At 34.5% G+C, this 21,762-nt stretch overlaps 8 protein-coding genes and 1 long non-coding RNA gene across 10 annotated transcripts; 3 read left to right on the top strand and 6 right to left on the bottom strand.

Annotated features, from left to right (window-relative positions):
- Positions 1-333: 333 nt before the first annotated feature.
- LOC116777677 (uncharacterized) lies at positions 334-1,564 on the bottom strand. The gene is made up of 2 exons (XM_032671352.2): positions 1,526-1,564; positions 334-1,437 (listed from the first exon to the last, which is right to left on the bottom strand). Exons 1-2 carry the CDS (start codon positions 1,562-1,564, stop codon positions 334-336), a joined length of 1,143 nt encoding a protein of 380 aa, XP_032527243.1.
- Positions 1,565-1,930: 366 nt separating this feature from the next.
- Positions 1,931-6,560, bottom strand: LOC116777676 (ionotropic receptor 75a-like). Its single transcript, XM_061526239.1, has 12 exons — positions 6,473-6,560; positions 6,213-6,355; positions 6,011-6,143; positions 5,352-5,536; positions 5,041-5,177; positions 4,744-4,905; positions 4,404-4,594; positions 4,012-4,226; positions 3,736-3,939; positions 2,861-3,604; positions 2,732-2,783; positions 1,931-2,528 (listed from the first exon to the last, which is right to left on the bottom strand). The coding sequence occupies exons 1-10, from the start codon at positions 6,552-6,554 to the stop codon at positions 3,332-3,334; spliced, it is 1,725 nt and encodes a 574-aa protein (XP_061382223.1). The 5' UTR covers positions 6,555-6,560; the 3' UTR covers positions 1,931-2,528; positions 2,732-2,783; positions 2,861-3,331.
- Positions 2,005-2,762, bottom strand: LOC116777951 (nematocyst expressed protein 4-like). Its single transcript, XM_061526540.1, has 2 exons — positions 2,732-2,762; positions 2,005-2,528 (listed from the first exon to the last, which is right to left on the bottom strand). The coding sequence occupies exons 1-2, from the start codon at positions 2,760-2,762 to the stop codon at positions 2,005-2,007; spliced, it is 555 nt and encodes a 184-aa protein (XP_061382524.1).
- A 738-nt stretch (positions 6,561-7,298) lies between the features above and the next one.
- LOC116777674 (uncharacterized) lies at positions 7,299-8,643 on the bottom strand. The gene is made up of 2 exons (XM_061526541.1): positions 7,935-8,643; positions 7,299-7,867 (listed from the first exon to the last, which is right to left on the bottom strand). Exon 2 carries the CDS (start codon positions 7,803-7,805, stop codon positions 7,299-7,301), a length of 507 nt encoding a protein of 168 aa, XP_061382525.1. The 5' UTR covers positions 7,806-7,867; positions 7,935-8,643.
- An 865-nt stretch (positions 8,644-9,508) lies between these two features.
- On the top strand, positions 9,509-10,309 carry LOC133320010 (uncharacterized). The gene is made up of 2 exons (XM_061526542.1): positions 9,509-9,559; positions 9,692-10,309. Exons 1-2 carry the CDS (start codon positions 9,509-9,511, stop codon positions 10,307-10,309), a joined length of 669 nt encoding a protein of 222 aa, XP_061382526.1.
- Positions 10,310-10,557: 248 nt separating this feature from the next.
- LOC133320013 (uncharacterized) lies at positions 10,558-11,883 on the bottom strand. The gene is made up of 2 exons (XR_009753485.1): positions 11,681-11,883; positions 10,558-11,559 (listed from the first exon to the last, which is right to left on the bottom strand). It is a non-coding gene; the product is annotated as an uncharacterized LOC133320013 (long non-coding RNA).
- A 7-nt stretch (positions 11,884-11,890) lies between these two features.
- LOC133320012 (uncharacterized) lies at positions 11,891-13,048 on the top strand. 2 transcript variants are annotated; one of them, XM_061526551.1, is made up of 4 exons: positions 11,891-12,042; positions 12,173-12,235; positions 12,511-12,628; positions 12,702-13,048. In XM_061526551.1, exons 1-4 carry the CDS (start codon positions 12,010-12,012, stop codon positions 12,734-12,736), a joined length of 249 nt encoding a protein of 82 aa, XP_061382535.1. In that variant the 5' UTR covers positions 11,891-12,009; the 3' UTR covers positions 12,737-13,048. The 2 variants fall into 2 exon arrangements, with proteins under 2 accessions (XP_061382535.1, XP_061382534.1); XM_061526550.1 differs by having other exon boundaries at positions 12,511-13,048.
- A 535-nt stretch (positions 13,049-13,583) lies between these two features.
- LOC116777911 (actin-related protein 2/3 complex subunit 3) lies at positions 13,584-16,088 on the top strand. Its single transcript, XM_032671703.2, has 5 exons — positions 13,584-13,751; positions 13,821-13,997; positions 14,065-14,260; positions 15,427-15,488; positions 15,733-16,088. The coding sequence occupies exons 1-5, from the start codon at positions 13,746-13,748 to the stop codon at positions 15,826-15,828; spliced, it is 537 nt and encodes a 178-aa protein (XP_032527594.1). The 5' UTR covers positions 13,584-13,745; the 3' UTR covers positions 15,829-16,088.
- Positions 16,089-17,437: 1,349 nt separating this feature from the next.
- LOC116778097 (lysosomal acid glucosylceramidase-like) lies at positions 17,438-21,530 on the bottom strand. The gene is made up of 13 exons (XM_032671970.2): positions 21,427-21,530; positions 21,155-21,279; positions 20,497-20,560; positions 20,291-20,426; positions 19,996-20,152; positions 19,740-19,900; positions 19,542-19,665; positions 19,183-19,296; positions 18,717-18,861; positions 18,560-18,639; positions 18,229-18,467; positions 17,917-18,006; positions 17,438-17,853 (listed from the first exon to the last, which is right to left on the bottom strand). Exons 1-13 carry the CDS (start codon positions 21,476-21,478, stop codon positions 17,724-17,726), a joined length of 1,617 nt encoding a protein of 538 aa, XP_032527861.2. The 5' UTR covers positions 21,479-21,530; the 3' UTR covers positions 17,438-17,723.
- Positions 21,531-21,762: the final 232 nt, after the last annotated feature.

Raw genomic sequence — 21,762 nt, forward strand, 5'->3', positions numbered from 1 at the left:
GATTATCTTGTTTCGTTGGCCTTCTAGATTTTAAGAATTATGTATTTTTATCGTCGTGACTGCCGAGTCTTAGCTATTTCACTAACATTAACTATATTTTTTTTAGTTTCTAGTATGTTGTAGTGAGTATCGTACTTGTATAACTTATAACTGTTAGGAGTGCCACCAGTCTGTAATTATTTGCCAAATGTAACCAAAGAATAGTAGATATATATGTATATTTCTTGAAATATAATAAAAAAAATTTTACAGTTTGTTTCATTTATCGTACCTTAAACGTTAATGTAGACAAACAACTTAAAGTTATGAATATACGACCATGTAACGGGCAAATTACATTAATAGGAAGTAATACTGCATCTGCTGCGGCAGTTCATCGATTTTGGGTGTTTTGAAATGTGCTTTTTCGGACAGCGTGTACGTCATGACGTGGTTCACTGTGGATATGCCTGGCTGGTCCTCATCGATGACCACTTTGGATGAGACCGTCTCCTCGTATTCTTCTCCTATCATCTCGGGTTCAGGCTGTGTTGGTTCGTCTAGCAGTACAACTGTCATCGGTTCCAATGAACAGTAGGGCAGGTATTCGTCGGTGGGGTACGGGATGTAATTATAGAAAGTGGGTCGTTGGCTTACTGGTGAGGCGTGTGAATGTTTCGGGGCTGGTATTTGGGTTTCTATCGGAGTATAATAGTAGTTATAATTAGGAGACTCTTTAGCGTAATCCGGTTTGTAGTAACAGACTTCTGGTTCAGAGGATTCGCTTATATTTGGTGGAACTCGCCCACTATTAGTTTCAATTTGCGTGTCATTTGTTGAACATGATATTTTTGGTGTTGAATTAGTTTTGGTCACATTCTTCAAATCCAATGCGTTTTGTAGTATGTCCGTCATCTCTCTAGCCTGTTCGTTGGCCGCTACGGCGAGATCTGATAATACTTCAGTGTCCGGGCTGAAGTTTATTCCGTATTTGTCAGCTATTTCCTGGGCGGTCATCATTTTTTCGATGGCTACGTTCTGATATTCGTTATTTGATTTAATATGTTTGAGGAGTCTCATCACCAGGTGTGTACTATCCATTGGTGTCTCAACTGATCTCTTCTTCCTCAATTGGTTATCCGCCTCCTTATCGTTGTAGTTGATAGCGTATGATAGGAGATTAGCCATTTCACTCTGCAGGACCATAGTTATCTGGTTTGCCATTTCCTTGATAGCTTCTAATTGTTCTTCAGGAGATTTGTCATTGAACGTCGCTTGGGCCATAAGGGATGCTGATGAAGTTGGGCTGAAATGGTTTCCAAGGAATATATCCATCCAATCGTTAGGAGCTTTGAAGTCGTTCTGTATAGGCGCGTCGTTGTCCGGTTTTGTTTTAAGTATTTCCCGGGATTCTATTTGATTCTCCTCCACGTCATTTTGTGTATGCGTTAATGTATTCTGCAAGAATATTAAATAAAATTAATTTTACCGTTTTAAATTATTCCATTTAAAAGAATAGAAAATATGTTAATTTAATGCTTGTTACCTGTATGAACAACGCCAGAATCAAATAGAGTACAGCCATGACGGACGGATAATGATAAGATTTTTCACTGTTACATATTTTTATATAAAATCTAACGTTGAATTAAGAAATAAATTGTAATAAGCACGGTTATTACACATACCGATAAAACGTATCTTGCAGACATTGGTATTTCGCAATTTATATTGTAAATATTTAAAAATTTTAACGAGAACTTTCGTTCTTAGTTTATACGTTGCTCGGTCAAAAACATACAAGATTTCAATTTACAATATAAGCTGTTGAGAAATAAACGAAAAAAGCTTCTGTTTTATTAAATTTGAAGTTAATAGTGAATTACAATTATATTTATTTGCAAACTGGATTTTTTTTTAAATAAAAAGAATTTGGTAGCTAAATTTTTATTTTTAAAGGTTTATGATTCGCTCTGGGATAAATTACTTAAACTAAGGCATTGATATATAGAATTTAGATTAGGTTTAGTATATATAAGGGACTGGTGGGCCGATCTCCGCGTATCTGTGGTACAAAGGCGAGGGGTATGACGCTGGTGGAGGCGAGGGTAACGTGTACTGGGTGAATTGAGAGGGAGGAGGAGGATACGTGGGATAGCTGTATGAATATTCGGGGGTAGCAGGATATTCCCATGATGGATAAGAGGGGATGGGGGGATTGGGAGTGCAAGGAGGTGAGTATGGAGTCGGAGCGTACGGCGGGGGAGCGGTCGGATACGTCATCGGTGGACTAAATTGTGGACGTTCGAAATCGGGATAAACGGGATAATTCTCGTAAAAATTTCCCCAATTGATAACCGGATATTCCTTTGGCTGCGAGTTATAGTACGGCTTCATAGCTGGTTTCGGAAACATTTGCGGACTGTAGAAAGCCGGTGAGCCGTACTGAATACTGGGTGAAGTATACTGATATGGGTTCACATCGAACGGGTTCGGATAATCCGTTGCAACCGGTATCGGGACCGGCATCGGTGGTGAATTCGGTAACGCTGAAAAACAGAAGTCCATTAAATTTAACTAAAACATTAAATACAAATCGAAATTTTCTACCACTACACAGTAGTACTAAGAAATATTGAACAAAATGCTTGAATTATGATAAAGTAAATATTGCCAAATCAGCAATTTTTATTATTTATATAGAACTCAATGTTATTATAACAAAAATAACTGCGCGTCATGTGTAACTTACGTGTGTAAAACGAGTTTAGCATGTGAGCCATTCGGTCATTGAGAGACGAGATCTGAAATGATTTATAACATATTTTGATTAATTATTTACTTGAATTATTAAATATTTTTACATATTTTCGTTACTCACATGTGATTGTTGCAATTCATAGCAATTTGTTGCGTAACAAAGGCCGATCGTCATGAAAAAAATGTGTAGCAAGAATGACATTGTGTACCTTATCGAGTCTTGCGCAATATTACTTAGTATTTTTTCGAACTGATATTTAAATGGTAATGAGATCTATAATCTTATTGTAATCTGTCTGAAAGCACGTCGTAACTGATAAGAGACGTCCATCTCAACGGGTCCTATGTCTAAGTAAGCCTGTTCTGTGTAGGAATTCCTGATAAGGCATTAAATAAAATAAAACTATTCCTAATAATCTAGCAATTTAAATTTCCAGCCATATTCTTTACAAATGCTCACAGTTTGCAGATAATCTGGTAACAATAATTCTAAAATAATATATCGCGATGTGTATAAACTAGTTGAATAAAAATACTACGACAGATATACCTATAACTTATTTTAAAACATTGGACAATCATTAAATTCAAATCAGTTATGGCCGATTCGCCAATTAGCGACTGTAATTTCGATTAACATAAAAATGACGGATGTTACTATAGCTGCTACATAAATTAAGATAATTGGCGTGACGTCATCGAAATTGACCCTCTCAGCCAGTAGGGCGGCTCGACACGGAGGAGGTTTTATACGGAGGTGGTTGACCAGCCGTTTTGCTAAGCCGACCTCGTGGAGCCAGGCACCAGCTATCCTAAAGGCTGGTGTCCATTGTCCTCGTTTCATCGTTGTCACCCATGAATTTATCTTGAAATTAGTGATATTAAAGACAACCACTCAGTTTCCTTCATAATTGGAACAACTTTGGAAGTTATCAAAAAATTAAAAAAAAATATTTGTTGCAATACAGTAATATTATGTGAATATTTAATTTTTACCTCTGGAATGGTATCAACACTTTGCAACTTGCACAATTCATCGTCAGTAAAGGACTTTAAATGAGGATAAAGCTGGTTGTATTCTGAATGGAATGCTGTACTACCAGCCCTCATGAGCTGAACTCCGACTTTGATATCCTGGTAGAATGTACTGGTTAGTTTTTTCTTCTTTAAATATTCCAAATCATCCCAATTTGTCTCCACCTGTTTTAATAGATTCACCATAATATTTTCGCAATAATATTTTCATACAAGGGCACAAACATATATATTAACATCAAACATGGTGTATTTCATATAGTCGTATTCCTCAGAAGCGATTGCGTATTTGGAATCCCCTAGTGCCCGCAGAGAGTTCGGGCCGCCTCTACCAGCGTTCATCAGGCCGGATACTATCGCGGAGGTGTAATATCCGTGAATCAGGATAGAAAATACCGAGAGGACTAGAAACGTCCAGCGTCCTGATATACCTGCCGGTACGGCACTCGCGTCTGAAACAAACGTATGTTTTTGATCTGTTTACCAGAATAAGCTCTGGGGAAACGAAATTGTTTTCTCGGAAGAACATTATGATAAAAAAATTACACATCGAAAAATTAGGACAAAATATCGAATGTAATGAAGAACGGACAGGGTCTAGACAGTTTAATACAGCACAGCTCTCACACCTTGTTGCAATGTTGTAGCTAACACAGCGATATACGCGCCATCTTTTTCATGTTTCGTCCTTGCAGTGGCGCGTTGTGCTAACGCTAAAATGACGAACAGTCCAAGGCAGCACAGCCAGACTTTGGGTGTGAAAGGCTCTAAGAACATGTTGTTGTTGCTTTCTCTTTCAGCGAGGTAAGTAAAACCGACGCTAGAAAAAGAAACATACACACATTTGAATTATAAAACTTTTTCCATTTCAAAATATTTATAATGAATAAAATAAAAGGCATATTTTGAATGTGAAGTATACAAATGTGTAAGTGAAGTTATTTATAGCATTTTTGAAATCAATGTTACCTAAACGGCCAAATACACATCACGTAATCAAGTTTGAGAATTCTCTCATTTGTCATACGAAGAACTCCACCAGCGAGTTCCGAAGCCCCAAGTCTTAGTTCCAACATCATACTGCTATTATTAATTTCCGTGCTCCACAACATTGTAGGAACTAACACGTCACTGTACACAGAGAAATTTTGCTTCAATGTACGCATAAAATAATCAACTTTGTAATGATCTTTATTTGCTTTAATTATATTGAGTTTACTATTATTTTGGTACTGGTTATTATAGATAATGATAAACTAAACGAACGTTGCGTTGAGTATTTCGCTGATCAGCAAGCAGGAGTTATAACTGCTCCGTATTGCTGAATCTCGCTCAGGAATCTTAATATCCGTGATGTAGGTGTGGAAGGTGCCATTATAGGTGTCTTTAGAATAGGATCCTATCTACAAAAATATACACATATTTTTACTATGACAGCTCTCGATGTGAGTTATTGTAAAAAAAAAAAAATTAAGTTACTATGAAGACGATAAATGTTTTTGGAGGATTTTTTGCAAATTCTCATTTAAAATTTTGCCTAATATTTATATTTTGAACTAAAAAGTAATAAAACCTACAGGAGTTGCAATTCTTAGCGGATATCTTCTTAAGTTGCGTCGCCTTTGAATTCTTTCTTTTTCATACAAGATCTGTAGTCCTGCGACCGTCCAGGATCCCCAGGGATGTGAGGACACGCCCTCTCCAGGATGGAAATATATATCATCTATGGGTACGTCTTTTATGATTCTATTTCCATCAGATTCTGTCCAATCAAATAGTAAAATATGTTGTCAAAACTAAGGTACCATAGACATTGAATGGCGTCTTGTATAAAAGTACAAAAACCCTTTATATATAGCGACTTACGGAACGGATATATACGGAACCGTGAGCGATTTAATTTAATATTTTATAATATTCCTCGAGATTTGGAGCGATATAATTTAAAATACACGTGATAGGTTTCTTTGTACGGGATGAGTTTATTTGTAATATTGCTACCAAAAGTACTTACAATTAATAAAATGCATAACGTATAAATAGGTACAAAGAGATTTTTTTACAAATCAGACAAATATAATGGATGCCATACCCTTAATTTCCTTATACCAACTTCTAAAACCATTTAACGTATAAAAAAATGTTAAAATTAAATAAATCATTCGTCATAAATGCGAAAATATCCAGGATTCAAAATGAAAATCAAGTACCTAGTGATGGAAATTTAAGAACTAACCAGTCTGTGTTGAATTATCCGGAGTCCTAATAAGAAAGACGTCCGCGTCGTATCTCATGTAACCGACGTACTCTGGTAACTCTTGGCCAACTATGATCCATTTGTACCAATACCCAAAATACTCAGTTTTCATCTTTAAAAAAGAATTGTCTTTTAGCGAAATCGCTATGACTTTGAAATTCAAACAAAACAGAGTTACAACCTTTCGCAAGCGACGGTTCTCTGATGGCATAAACAGAACTCCTTGGAGATGAGGATGGGACGAATGTTCTAATATGGATGGATCGCAAGAAAATGTTACTATTAGACCGTGTTTTCCGAGTTCTTTGTTAAAATTCACCTGATCTGTAAATGTCTATATTTTAATCGAATAGATGTCAGCCATTTTCTCATGTTTTGGACAATTTCCTGGAATATATTTGGCTAGCTTATATTAATTAAATCTATATTCTTTCGTCTCACCCGACGGAGTCCAACATGCAAGAACAATGACACTAGCCACAACTTTATATTTAAATAAAGCAGCTATTGCTTGAGCCAACATGTTTGATGGAATGCAGGAAAATGGTAAATGGAATCAGATTTAATACATTATATGGGCACAAAATAAGTTCAATAAATTATATAATTTTTGCTAATAGGGTTGTTACGTAAATATTAGTGTGTCTAGCCCCTGTTTTCATCGTCACGGCATACCACACGAAGCTTTTTTCGTTTTACATTCAATAAGCTAGGTTAGTACTAAAACGTGTGATAATTTATGAAAAAACACTGTAACAACTTCGTATGTTAAGCAACGGTGCAAAGTGAATGATTTTTTTACGAATTTTATTTGAGACTAGGATATTACTGTCGAGAGCGTTTTAACTTAAATTTTATTTTAATAGACGCTGCATGCTTTCCTTTGTTTATTTATCAGAAAATAGAAAATAAAATTACATATCCCTCAAGTAGAACTAACTAAAATTGCAATGTAACTATCAATTGGGAGCCAATGCATAATACATTAATTGGATGTGGTATGTTTTAACATACCAGAACCAGATAATACACCGCTGTTAGAAATGCACGAGGGAAATATGTCACATTGGAGCAAATTATGGTACACTCGAGTAATCACAGGGTTGTATAAAATTACACAACGAAACATAATAAAATATTCAAAAATAAGTTTAGAGAGCAAAAAATTTATAATATTTATTTTGATATAAAAACTTACAAAAAAAAACTTGTAAAATTATTGACATAAATAATAATAGTCTTAAGGATATCTTATTATGTGAAGGTTTTAATAGTGACATTTACACGGGGGCAGCTCCAACGGCTTGGGTTCCAGGGTGATGGGGACCGGTGGTGGGACCATGTAGGCTGTCATGGGCAGGCCGGGGGGAGGGGGTGGTAAATGGCAGGGTGGGGGTGCTGGTGGTACTAAAGAAATAACTATTGGTGATGGAGCTGGCGGAGGGGGGTAGCACGAACAAGGAGAAAGAGGTAACGGTGGAGGTGCTGGCATGAATATTGGTGGAGGGGCCGGAGCTGGCAGGACTAGGGGAGAAGGCGGTAACATTAAAGGAGGTGCTGGTGCTGGGAAAAGATAGGGAGATGGAGGAGGTGCTGGAACGCACATAGCAGGCGGCGGTGGAGATAGAATCATCGGGGGCGGTGGTGCCATACAGGTAGGGGCTGGCATCGGTGCTGGCAAGAACATGGGTGCTGGAAGGCAAGGTGGCGGCGCCGCCAACATCATCGGCGGCGCTGGAGGCAGACACGGAGGTGGAGAGGCCGGCATCAACATGATGGTAGCCGGAGGTGGCGGTGGTTCAGCCAAAGCGCACTTACTGCACTTTTCTTTCTTTTCTATAACATTAATGTCTAGTAAATATCATGATTATAAAAAAAAAGGAAAAATTTTGTATTAACTCACCCAACTTGGAAGCTAGTAAAGGTTTCAATAATCTGAAATTTAAAATGTTTTATCAAAATTAAACACTCTCTGTTCAATACTTATATTAATTTAGTTCATTACTCACGAAGCCAGAACTGCTTTTTTGCATTCCTTCATTTCTTTCAACGCCTCCAGCTAGGAAGTAAAATAACAGAGATAGGATAAAGAGGTATAAAATGCCAAATATATGTGGTGATATAAATCCTCGACTCACCAAGCATCCCTTATCATCACAAGCCATCACAAAATTCATTGTAACCACCACTGTGGAGAGGGAGGCCCAAAACATTAGCCCCCCCATTTTTTCCACTTAACAAAATAAAAACTTAAGCGTTTATGTTAGTATAAATAAAATGTAACGTATTTAAGTAGACATTTTTAATTGAAACTCGTGATTGCGGTGAGATAACGTCCGATATTTCAAACTTTTGATAAGATAGTACGTGCTGATAGAAACAATGGTTTTATCACGCGTAAGCTTTAAGTACAATCTCTGGGGTATGAGCCCACATGCTTGTTAGAAAATTCTATTAGATATTTTGTAATTCTTTTTCGTCACATTTATCTCATTCTTTTTTAACTATTCTTTACAAATAGGCTTTCCGTCTGTGATATTGGTCATTTCTTATAACACCCTATATAAGTTAATGTAATCGAGGCAATAACAAATACAAACAATTCTGTTTTATTCGAATGTTATTTTTGTGGTTAACTACTGTTTTCGTTTGGTTCCACGATGATTTAATGATTTTTCAAAAAAGAGATTTCTTTTTCGAAACCTATTTTTCTATCTCGATCTTTATTTTCGTCTTCATTAATATTAAGTTAGAAACAAATTTACATTGACATAGATATAAATATTAGTCCTCCTTTCTTTAAACTATCGAATGTCATTCTACAATTAAGCGTTTATATTGAATTTGATCCGTTATAAAAACTTTTTGCTGATTGAACGAATTCCCATTTTGGTCGTTCGCAAAAAAAAAAAAGTATATATCTCCTCTTTCGAGTATTGTAGCTATTTCTTTTAAATATCATGTCAATATTCTTAAAATGAAAACTTCTGGAACTTTATAAATAGAAGAAGAATTTGAAAGAGGTTTTAATCGAGATTTCGTACTTTCTTTTATCAATTCGAACCAAGGTTCTTTCCGTTGCATCGAAAAGATTAGACATGTTTATTTTTTGTAGATAACAAAAAATGTATCAAGACGAGATCATTTTAAAACCATTACGCGGATTTGCTGGAGTTTTTTTTTAAAATGAATTTATTTTTTAGCATTTTTTGTTTAGTAGTGTCAGTGAGTATTTATTCTTTGTCTTGATAATATTGTATATTAAACTCGCAGATTAAGAAATATAGGCATTAAATTGGTTTAAAATTTTGTGTCCCATTGTCCGTCATTTATTTATCTTGGTATAAATTCGGAGGTCTAATAATGCGCTTTGTGCTTACAACATAATATTTAAAAATTAAATGAGAGTTTATCAAATTCAGACTGACTTCAGTCAGACTGTAGTGCGTTCTGGCAAATAATCAAGAGTGCTCAAAAATGTCTGAAGATAAATTAGGGAACAAGAAAACTGGTCCTCAAAAAAAAAATGTGATTTTAGGCTTTTATTGACGTTAGAAAAGATTTGACGCTACCCTCGTCGAGGTCAAAACAAAATGAAAATATATTGAATTGAAAGATAGGGAAATTGTTTCATATATTTATGTGACTTTCGCTCCCCAGGTACCAGCTATCTACTGCCTCAACCTTGGTCTGATATCTGGAGACCTGAGCCGTAAGACGAACCCGCTGATCATAAAGAAGACATCACACTTATCACCCGTGACAATTAATATAAAATCTGGTGTATCCAGAGTTCCAAATTTGCCAACACCTCTCCTCCCTCGGAAGTTGTCAGCGAAACCGCCTACATCACAAAGGAAAATTAAACGCCTTCTAAAAAAGACGTCACTAAAGCGAAAGCTGTTAAAGATACCAAAATTAAGAAAAATTCCCAAGCTGCCCAAATTACCACGCTTACCTTTAATACCGTTTTTGCCACCCATTTTACCTAAATTACCTCTGCTACCGTTACCTTTATTACCCATCGTGCCACCGCTGCCTCTTTTGCCACCGATTTTACCGAGAGTTTCAAAATTACTGAAACCTCTCCGTGTTCCAATAATAGGTAAAAGTAAATTGCAAAAAGCATTGGGATCAGAACTAAAACCAGTTCAAATTCCGTGGACAGGGAGAGATGCGAGAAACAGGAAAGGTATTTTAGAAAAACTCTTAAAACTTAGAAGAAATGGAGCACTATCCGCTGCTGAATTCCACAGGTTTAAAAAACTTTTGTTGTGATTAGAAAAGGATCGTTATATTGTTAGTTAAGTTTATCTTAATAAGGAACACATTATGAGTTTTTTATCAAGACCCTACCCTAAGCTACCCTCACATTTGGAACCGTGATATAATTTGGGTTACTTCACCATCGTATAAACATAGTTTTATTTGTAATCTTTTTAGTTTATTAATGTTATTCTTATGATACATTTTTGGACACACATGCCTCTTTATTTTATCAATGATTTACGGAAGTGAAATAATAATTTAATTAATGATAGAAATTGATTGAGAAATTGATCAAGGAGCAATTATCTTAATTTGGTGCCACATAGTCCAGGTTTAACCTTTACGATTTTTTCTCTGTAGTCATAGGAAAAAGAAAATTCAGTTAACATGACTGAAAATCTTTGAACAAAATACCTAACTATTAATTCCTATATTTCTTATTTATCTAAAACATTATTTGTAGGGGCAGATAGGGTATTTTAAGTGTTGTGGTTATGAAAATCTTAAATAAAGTTGAGGTTAGTTTTGTTTTTGAAACAATTATAATATTAATGAGATAAATAACGTGCCAAATATCAAACGCTAACAAATAATAAAGTGTGTGTTCTTTTGTTTTTTTCTTTTATAATTTTTTTTTATTATCAGATATTTACGGTTCATTCAGCCAGTGTGATTTTCATGTATTACAAAGTTTAATTGTGATATATTTTTCTTTATCAATATAAAATTATATGTAAATGTGGACTACATTTCAGTCGACTAGAAGTTTTTAAATGTTCTAGAAAGATTTAGAACAACGGTAATTACTTTTTATTAGCTTGAAAGTTTGATTGCTCTAAAGTTGAAAACATTCAGCTTTAGAATTTAATTTACGTAACGGTCTCAAAATATACAATAACTAAGGGATAGTTTTCAACACTTTGTAAAATGCATTTTTATATGTATGTATTTTAAAATATATGTCTAATATGACAATTTAATTCTTATAACTAACATTGTGAATCAAAATTTAACTATAAAATAAATTTTATAATATTATGTACAAATAGGTTTTATATCAATAAAAATATGTTCATTTAAATTAGTTTTTTCACTTTGATTTTATCGGATAGAGCGCTGAATCCGCGTAGGACGGTGTCTTTCAACTTGCTCATGTATGATATGATCGGCCAGGCGAGAGGTTTATCTCCCATCTTGCATGTGTAACAGCGATCTGGTGACATTGGACTTATCAGGGATTTCTTCTTTAATATACTGGCCTGAAAATAATAAGACAATGAGCAAAAAAATAAAAAAAAAACACTAGTAATATAAACATATTGAACACGTGATACATTTGTAATTTATTAGACCCTAATTAAATGACAATCATTTTCTTACCTCTGCAAAAACAACCGTCAATATCACTATCGGGATCAGCGTGTTTAAATTCATTTTCGTAATAATACCTTGTCGCTAAATAAAGTATCAATCCACAACTGTACAGACCACAGACAGCCCAATGCATTTTACAAACTAAGTAATAACTTAAAGATACGTGCAAATAATATATTAGATGTGATCACGTAAACGATCTGACATTGCATCACATTGCAACTCGCGCGTATGCGGGGAAGTAGCAATTAACATGAACTGCTGACATATATTTTTAGGGACGTGATAATTTTTTGTTTGAATAATAAAAATGTCGTGTACTCAAAACAGTTAGCATGTGTCGGTTCGCGTTTCTCGCTTTAATGTTGGTTAGTATCGGGCATCCTGCTGACCTTGCTTGACAGGAGCCAGAGATTCCCATCGTCTAATGGATGTTTACTATAATCATTGCTTCTTTGGATTATGTAGGAAATGATGAAGTGAAGTGATTGGTTCCAGGTGAAGCTGATAACGAGCGCTCCGCCCCCCTTAAGGATGACCATTGACTGCGGGTCTGATGAGGTGATTGATTCGTATTTCGTATTTATTATACTTCATATCTTTTGATCCGGTAAAGTTATTATATTTGACTTCATCAATGATTATTAATGTATTCAAAACTTCTATTTGCAGTTAGCATTTGATATTTGCGTAGTTTTATGCGCATAGGAATATGCAACCTCGTTCTTTGTTGAAATTTGTTGTAATTTATATAAATAAGCAAAACTTAGTTATCCATATATGTTACTAAGCCGATTTTTAAATCAGTATTAAGTATACATCTTTTAACACAACAGGACCCAGCACTAATGTCAAATCCGAGGTCGCAAGAATTATCTAAAGTTAACTCACGTTTTGACTTCAATACCATATGCGGTGCGATCCAAAGTGCTATACCAGAGACTGTGAAGGATGGTAGGTTTATCATAGAATCAGATTTATCTAGTTCTAGTGATACTATTGCTCCAATTTCTTCTGCTCCACCCAGCGGCTTCATCCCCAAAATGGATTTACCCAGAATAAAACCACCCAGATTGAGTTTACCGTCTCTGAACGTACCCAAGCTGAAACATCTCCACGGCCATTTGAAAACTCCAAGAGTCGGTACCCCGATGTTATTGATTCCGTGGAAACATGACGAGGAATCCAGTGCAGAAAAAATGGAAAGATTTAAAAAGGGCGTACAGAAGATGCTAAATTTCGTGAAGGTTATCGGTAAAATTGATAAATATATATCGGAAAGGACTAGAATAGTGATTGATAAATTATCAAAGACTTTTGCCGAGTGATATTTGCTATTATCTGTATTGAATATATGATGTAAGATTAAAAAAAGGATGTTTTTTTTTCAATTTTTCTCCTATTAACAGCACAACATAAAATGCCATTAAGTATGCAATTTATGTAACAAAATTTATTTTTTTAAGATAGTTTTACTGTAATTGACAATTTGTTATTTTTTTTAATTATTCGGCAGTTTTAAGTGGGTATTATATAACAATATTTAAAATATATTCACAAATGACAGTAATTCCTTACAGCACGTATAGGAACACGCTGCCTTGATTAGTTTGAAAATATGGAATACTTTAAATTAACTATTTTTATTACTTATATGTTCCAAATGATCGTAATTGGATGATGTAATGAAATTGGAGTGGATCACACAATGCCCAATAAGAAAATGAATTTGGAAGAATATAAAAAAATATCTGAATGAAATTGCCTTTTCAACGATTGATTAAATTAGTTTTCAATATATCCATGTCTCAAATAAATTCTGTTCAAAATGTACACTTATTTCTTACATATATAATTATTTACTGTATTAATTTTTGTCTCTGTCTATTGTGTTCTATCTGTGCCGATGACAGGTGACACCTTGTTATCAAAGGCGTATCTGAGTGATTCATTTTGTAACTAAAATAATTTACGTACAGAATTTACTCCAATATTATTTAAATATAATAATTGAACTACTTACTTACAACTTTCATAAGTGGGATAACCTCTCGTCACAAAAGTCTTCAAAATGCCAGTAAGGAAAGGTTTCTCTATCTCATTATATATTATTGAATAGTGGTATTTTTAAACTTAACTTTTTCAGGCGTATCATTCCACATTAGTTGATTACACGCAATCGGTAGGCAATTTGGCTCTGTTGCCTATTCGCACTACATTCAGAGGGCCGGCGCCCACTAGCCCTAAGATAGAACTTGATATAATTGATGAAGCTTTAAATTATTTTAAGGCCAACGTTTTCTTTAGATTTTACGAAATAAAGGTATGTACATACAACACCTATAAGAGATGGAAAGTTTCTAGAAGTCTTAATAATGGTACTTTTTCAGTCTGATGCAGATAGAGTCCTCATTTATTTGACTCTGTATGTTTCGGAATGTCTGAAGAGGTTACAGAAATGCTCTAACAAGAATCAGGGCCAGCAAGAGATGTATATGTTGGCTATATCTAAATTTGACATTCCTGGTGAGAGTGGTTTCCCTCTCAATTCTGTGTACGCAAAACCCTCTGGCCCTCAAGAATCAGGTGCAGTATATTGTTCGATACATCTAAAGTCACTTAATACATCATTTTTATCATATATCACCTCACCGCTTCTAGCTTGGTGGAGAGACATGACAAAAACTTATCGGTGACCCCGATTTAATTTAAAACCAATTCACTTAGCCTCGAGGACAGGTGTTAGTGGCCCGTCTTTATATTTTTTGACTAAACTTTAACAATTTTATTTCTGCATCTCCTTACCATCAGACAATCTGAGATGCCCAGCGGGTCTCCGTCGTTTTATTTTAGACCTTCTTTGCATCCAGACATCAATATGCATTCTCCTTTCTTTGCGAAGGACTTGAACAGTTTGTCTTCATTTCTTTTTCCTTCCATCTATAATTTGGGTGACGTCAAGTGTGTTACTAAGATTCAGTGAAAACACCACCGGCAACTTAATTCCCAACTACTAATAGGTATAATGACAGTCTAGTACTATCAAAGTTCTTGACAAATATTGATTTTTACATCAGTCATTATTCAACATATGTACATACTAGATCCCAGCCCCAGCTTTGCCCGGGCTATTTATAAAAAATATAAAATAGCCTATTTAATTTTGAGTATTATTACCTATGGTAAATTTGAAATTGTACGTCCGATTTTAATGATTTAAAGAGTAATTTACAGATACTGATGTAGGCTTGAAAACAAAGTAATTTATTTTGATAAGACTTAATACCATATTTATATAAATAGCTTTCCAATAAATGCTTTAGGAATGGCAATTTTTAAAAGTTGTAAAATGCATATAGTATGTTATCCTTAACATATAGACATATGCCACCACGGACTGCTCTGTAGACCTATATAAGATACACAATTCCACCATACATTATTTTGTTATATCTCAAAGACTTGAGACAGCGTTTTCGTTAAAAGCTCTCAGACGGCTCATGTGTTCCCGACATCTTCAACAAATATTGTTACTGTACACTTAACAAATTATATACTAAAACCTTCCTCGAGAATCACGCTATCGAGTGGTGATAGCTGTTGGAAAATCGGCGCAGTAGTTTCTCCGTTTATCGCGAACAGACAGACAGACAGATGCGACCAGGGACTTTGTTTTATAATATGTATTTATATATAAACTATATAATTAAATTAATCATTTCCTATAATATTTGCCTGTTCACTGTGTACAGATTTGATGCGCCAGTACCTTCAACAACTGAGACATGAGACTGGAACTCGGGTGTGTGAAAAGGTACAATTGGAAAAATACATAGGCTTATAACAAGTAGAACATAACCGCTCGTTAATTGTGACCCGATTAAGTATCGATTGTTTATATCAAGATTTTTATAATACTTGAGACGTAACATCTGAAACATTTGTATTCTACGACTGTTTATGAAAATGTTATTTGTTAGAGATTTTTTATTTAATTCAATTCTGCTATATAACTTAAAATATTGTTATTATCTATAGCGTTTTAATGTATATTACAGGTGTTTGCGACCGAAGACGGGAAACCCAGCAAGTGGTGGCTCTGTTTCGCCAAAAGGAAATTCATGGACAAATCCCTGTCTGGCCCCGGCCAGTAGTGGACGGAAATGTATTATGAAGCATTTATTTTATTATATAACAATTTATAATTTTATGATTTTCTTTATTATTATATTCTGTCTCCAATTGAAGTTGTAAAGGTTTATTTGTAAATGAATTACTGTGAAACATGTGACCGCAACGCTCGAGACCTATCTGGACCTAGTTGTGTTATTTCCGTTCCGCATAACTAATTTTTGTATCTGCAATGTGAATGTATGTTTGATGATGAATTATAATTAAAATAACTCTTTTTAGACGTTGCCTTTTTATGTTACCCTCAGACGGAAGCTGTTATAGCATTTTCTTGATCTTTCATATCTGACGAACAAGACTTGTAAGTACAGCACTGAAACAGGAGACAATTCTTAAACATATGGAACGACTGATATTATTCCCTATTTCATTATACTTAGGAATATATAAGTAGCTAAGTATTAAGTTAAGCTTCTCAATGTCGGCACACCAAGTGAAAATATTCAAATATTGTGCAAAGGTTTTTTTACTGTAGTTTAGGTGTAAAAAACTCTGCAAGTTATACAAACTGAGAGTAAATCCTCCAACTATCATGAGGACAAAGATCCGATTAGAAGAGATGCTGTAACTTTTGCTATTTTATTATTTAAGGCGCTTTAAAATATTGCCTTTATTTTTTTCACAAGTTAGTTTAATAATTTTGCACATCTTAGTTTGAAATAATATTTTATTTCTTCTAGAAAATAAACATTCATAGACCTCTTATGGATTGTGCTGTTATTTTTTGCATATGCTGTCTTTATTAGAACTTTAATTTTATCCTTCACAAGTATTACATTCAATGACATCAGATGTGAGAGACGTCTGTCATATCTACTTTTATATAGGTATATATGGAAGGATGCTGATGTTCCATCAACCATCCCATCAAAGAGCATTGCCCATGGTCTGAACTGAGGGTCCAGTTTTGTGTTACTTAGTTCCACTCCTGTCTCCCACTCTGGCACAGTGAGTAACCGATGGGCTTTTGTCATTGGCAGTGGGACAGCCTCCTAGATCGATACAGTCTAAGTTTGAGTCAGCAGTGAACCGATTCATCTGACCTCCAGGGACCCTATGCCAATGAAATACGCTCAACATCTCAAAACAGATTTAGGTTAATGCAGGACAGGAATTCAATGCACACATCAACATCCCGGCGTAGGAAAGGGCGGGAAAACGGAAAAGGCAACAGCTCTCCCACTCCACGGCGATCTTCTGTGAGAAAGTGGTACTTCCCCGGTGGAGCTAGCCCATGTTTGAGCTGCAGTAACTGACCACAGCTAAGCTATACCACAATAAAAATGTAATATATATGAAAGTTACGTATGACGTAACTGTTTGGGTAAGTAAAACTATTTATTTTCAGTTACGTGTTGTATTTTAATGTAAACTAGGGAACTATTCTATTCTAATCGTAGAGTTATTGGGGTTTTCTTAGACAAGACGCTAGTAGTGCCACAAGTTGCCAGGTACGCGGGAATTGAAATGTAAATTGTAAATGTGAAATGTCATCTAGATGTCAACTGTCAAGAGTCAAGACAGAAGATGGTAAAAATGACCGGTGAGGTATAGCATAAATAAAAAAACTGGTCGGTGAAATTAGTACTCATCTATTGCTACTACGAATATATCTTATAAATCTTTTAAGAAACTACACATAATTGAAGTTTCTCTTCAGTCGTAGATGAAAATTCTATAAAGTTGATTGTAAAATGTTTAAAATTATTGAGAACATAGTATAGGTCACTTGTGTATAATAGGTTTATCGTACATTTGTATCATCGTTGTCGTTGTTCGGAAAAGGTCGTATATTACACAGAGTTTATGATTGTCATAAATGTTTTATTATTAATTTAAATTTAACAAGTTTTTGTAATCATTGGCTGCACGGTGTTCCGAGTGATTTACCGTCGTATGGTATCTCGACCGTAGTTATGGATTCAGCTTCTAAGAGTACAGTGGCTTGCGAATCACCTAATTGTATTGCACAGTTTTGTTCTGCCCCCCTAGAGATATAATATAATTAGGATAAAGAACATTCAATAACACATAGTATGTTTAAAACTTACTCGTTGTGTATGATTACGACGATAGTGCCTTTAGGAGTGATAAAGGCTACGTTGTCGAAAAAGCTTGCCTCCACTGTCGTAAAGTCAATTCTAAAAATAACAAATTTTAGTCACACTTAGTCTTTTCAACAATGAATACAGACATAATTGTAATTTTTTTTTTCATATATATATTTATAGAATGACATTCGCGTCAATTTGTAGAATGGTTCAAAGTAAAAATATTAAATTTTCGTTTATCAAATGTCAATGTAAAATTTAATTAAATCGGAACAATAATTTTATGATTAATTATAAAATAACTATACTTACATATCCAAACCATAGCTGGTTACAGGTAAAATGGTTTTAACCTTAATCCTTTGAGAGCCTCTGGGAACAAATTTTGAAAAATGACCTATTGCATAGTATGTAGGTTGTTTGTAGAATTCTTGTTTATCGTAATCGACAATTATCGAAGAGTCAACAAAATTTTTTGTCCAAGTCGGGCCACCTTCTGTGTCTAAGAACAAATTCCAGTCGAGCCATCCAACCACATTGTAATTAAGATTCTAAGACACAACATAATCAATTTAAAAACAATTAAATAAGTATTGGAATATGGAAATATAGAGAATAAATACAAAAGAATAAGCATTGAAACCTCAAGTATGTTCGTAAAATAAGTCTTGGCTCTGTCCCAGGAACCCAAAACGACTTTCTCATCTTTAGGACTTTGGGGACCTGTATAAAGAAAGTTTTCATGGTAAGTTAATATTTCTATAATCGTACTAATAAGATTTATTACAACATGTTCCTACCATTACAGGCTTCCGTGTATAAAACGAATTTGTCGGGAAATTCCTTGAGAACTCTTGGAATTGTCGAAGCCGGAGTATTCTTGTCACCATAAAAATGTAAGGATATTCCGTCTACATAAGACATAGCTTCAGTATCGGATTGTAACTGAAAATTTTTTGATAGGACAATTATTCATCTTATAAGATGTAGGTATGTTGGGGTGCACGAGATGAGAACAGAATTGAAGGTAGATCAACAAAAAGATAAAGTCCTGTCTGAATTGGGGTTAATAAGATGATTTTAGAATAATAAACTATTGAATGACTAATAAAATTTCTAAATTTTACGTAATAATTATAATGAAGAGGTCTTTTTTTAATTAGGAAAATTTATAATTTAATTATGGGATAGTAATATTCTATTGTATAGGTAGGTAATTGACAAGCCATAAATTCTAATATTTTTGTTAAGTCAGCACATACTTACTTTTGTAAAGAAAAGGGGCAAAGCGTAACGTTGATCTTCTATAGCTAGAATTTTCATGTCCTTTACTGAACAGTTTTTTATGGTCGGGCCGAAGTATTCCCTTATGAATTTCGCCTAGGGCAAACAAAAAAACGAATTATGTTGGACTCATTCGACCCTGTTAGAATGTCTGCTGTATGTTTCCCTCTACATTATGTTTCTGATATTTGTTATGCTTAAAGAAATCTAGATCTATTAACGAGAAAAACTTAAAATAGAGCTGCTTCTTTTAGCCACTTCCAAACTATTGGCTGCAATCATTTTTTATAGGAAACGGGAACGAATGTTAAGTGTGTATGATATAATAGTGGATGATTTACAAAACTGGGTGCATTCCAGGCTGTTTCGTCTTTTCTCACACCAGCGAACATATTCACTAAAGGCTCATTTCCAGTGGATATTCCCCAAATATGAATACCCTCTTCTTCAAACAGCTCTGCAAATCTGTAAATATATAACATTTGAATTGAAACATATCAAACCAAGATTATGCACCAGTCACCGTGTGCAGTACTCACTTGCAGTGGTAATCGGAGTAAACTTGGTAAAATTCCTCTTTAATAAAACTAATACCGCTTTGTGGCTCCTTTACTTTCATCCATTTCGGTGGTGACCACGTCGCAGACACTATTTTTACTTCATTATTTGCAGCACTCAAACAGGACTTCACAAAAGGAACCTGATAACAAGTTAATTGTTTAACAATTAATACATAGAAATAATGTATTGGGTATGAGAAAACGGTGAAAGTAAACCTGAAAAGTAATGACCAACCTTATACTTTATATCTTCTGGAGCGAAAGTAAAGTTGCTGAGAGCTGTGTCGTCTTTCGGATATTGGTTATAAGCATAAAAACGTGTCGAGAAATCAGTAGAACCAATCGGGAGTCTGATTACATTATATTCTAAGCCGTCTTCACTAAAGTAGGACCTTGAAATGAAAAAAAAATACAAAGGAGATGTTTATTAAGGCTCCGGAAACATGCAATTATACTGGTAGCATTGATATGTAAAGAAATCTTATGCGGATGGCATGAAGGTTATGGAATAATTTGTTTAGTATCCTCACTTAACTAGAGTGTCCTGAATAGCCGGCTTCATTTTCTTCCAATTTATTCCCGCTGCGTCAGTCGCTGCTCCTCCGAATCCTTCAATAGCTTGATAAACTTTGCTTGGTTGTAAGTCGAAAACCTTTCCATAATCAGCTAATAAAATATTTATAAAACTTAATGGCCGATCGATTAAAGGATAACAAAATAATCGAATTGTAATTACCACTGCTATAAGATGTATCTGCGTCTTCAATGTCTCCCTGAGTGATGCTGAATCGTAATCCTGACTGATCGTACAAAAGAAAATTGTTACCAAATAAAAAAATTATCCATGATGGAATAATGTTATAAAGAACAAAGATTACGCTTCAAATAATATATTAAAGTGATTAACAGGAGGCTATGACATTGAGTTAGAGGTCTTAAGAGAATCATAGAATTCAGATATCATATACACTAATTACGGTTCATGTTTTTAAGTGTTACGATATATAGTATACTAGTTATACCCGCGACTTCATCCGCGTGAATTTCGGAATTGGTCTCAAAGAAAACCTATAGTGGCACTCGTTTTCATATACAGTACCTACGACTGTTATGCCTTTATTCAGAGAACTTCACGGAATTCATAAATATATGTCCTATCCTAATATCCAAGATAAATTAATGTAAAATTTAATGAAATAACTTAAGTACTTTCTGCGCAAAAGAACAGCGTGTACACATCGGTACAGCCTCTTAAAATTTAACATTTATAATAATCGCAAGATAAATCGAATTCACAGTAGATGATGTAATGGTAAAGTCATTTGATGAGGCCTGCTACTCAAAAGTTTTAAATATCCCTAAGAGCCTAAGATTTAATATGGAACAGTTCGTACCTTGGAGGAAGTGTAAGCTATGTAGGTGCCAGCTTCAGGCACCCTCCTCGTCACGGTGTCACAGTAAGTGGCGTTACAGACGCACACCACTGAGTTGTTCAGGAATCTCGGTGCGCATGGTACATCTAGAAGAAATTTTTATTAAATGGAAATCTGAATTGAAATCTTATTCCAAAATAGGCTTTATTATTGATTTTTACTTAATACTCAGCTATTTCAATTATTGTATAAATATCCGATATTAGTAATAATATGTGTAGAATAACACTCACCCGCGTAAACTCCAACAGTAAGTAGGCCTCCAAGCAAGATTAGCGTTCTCATCTTAAATATTTTTTCGCCCGACCTAATTTGCGTTGATCCAAAATTAAATGTACTTTTCCATAGCATATATCTCCTTTTATAGAATATGTTTTGATGTTCACGTATAAAGGATGATCGGAAAAAGTTTTTGAATAAAATAAATAAATATGTATTAATAACAATTTATATCAATTGGTGATTTTTATTTTTACATATATATATTTTTTAGTTTAAATATATGAGATCTTAGTGACCAAAACTTTATTGAATTTAAGGATAAGTGATCGTTCTGATTGATACGATTT

The sequence above is a fragment of the Danaus plexippus genome, chromosome Z (genome assembly GCF_018135715.1).
Source record: "Danaus plexippus chromosome Z, MEX_DaPlex, whole genome shotgun sequence".
Classification (NCBI taxonomy): domain Eukaryota; kingdom Metazoa; phylum Arthropoda; class Insecta; order Lepidoptera; family Nymphalidae; genus Danaus; species Danaus plexippus.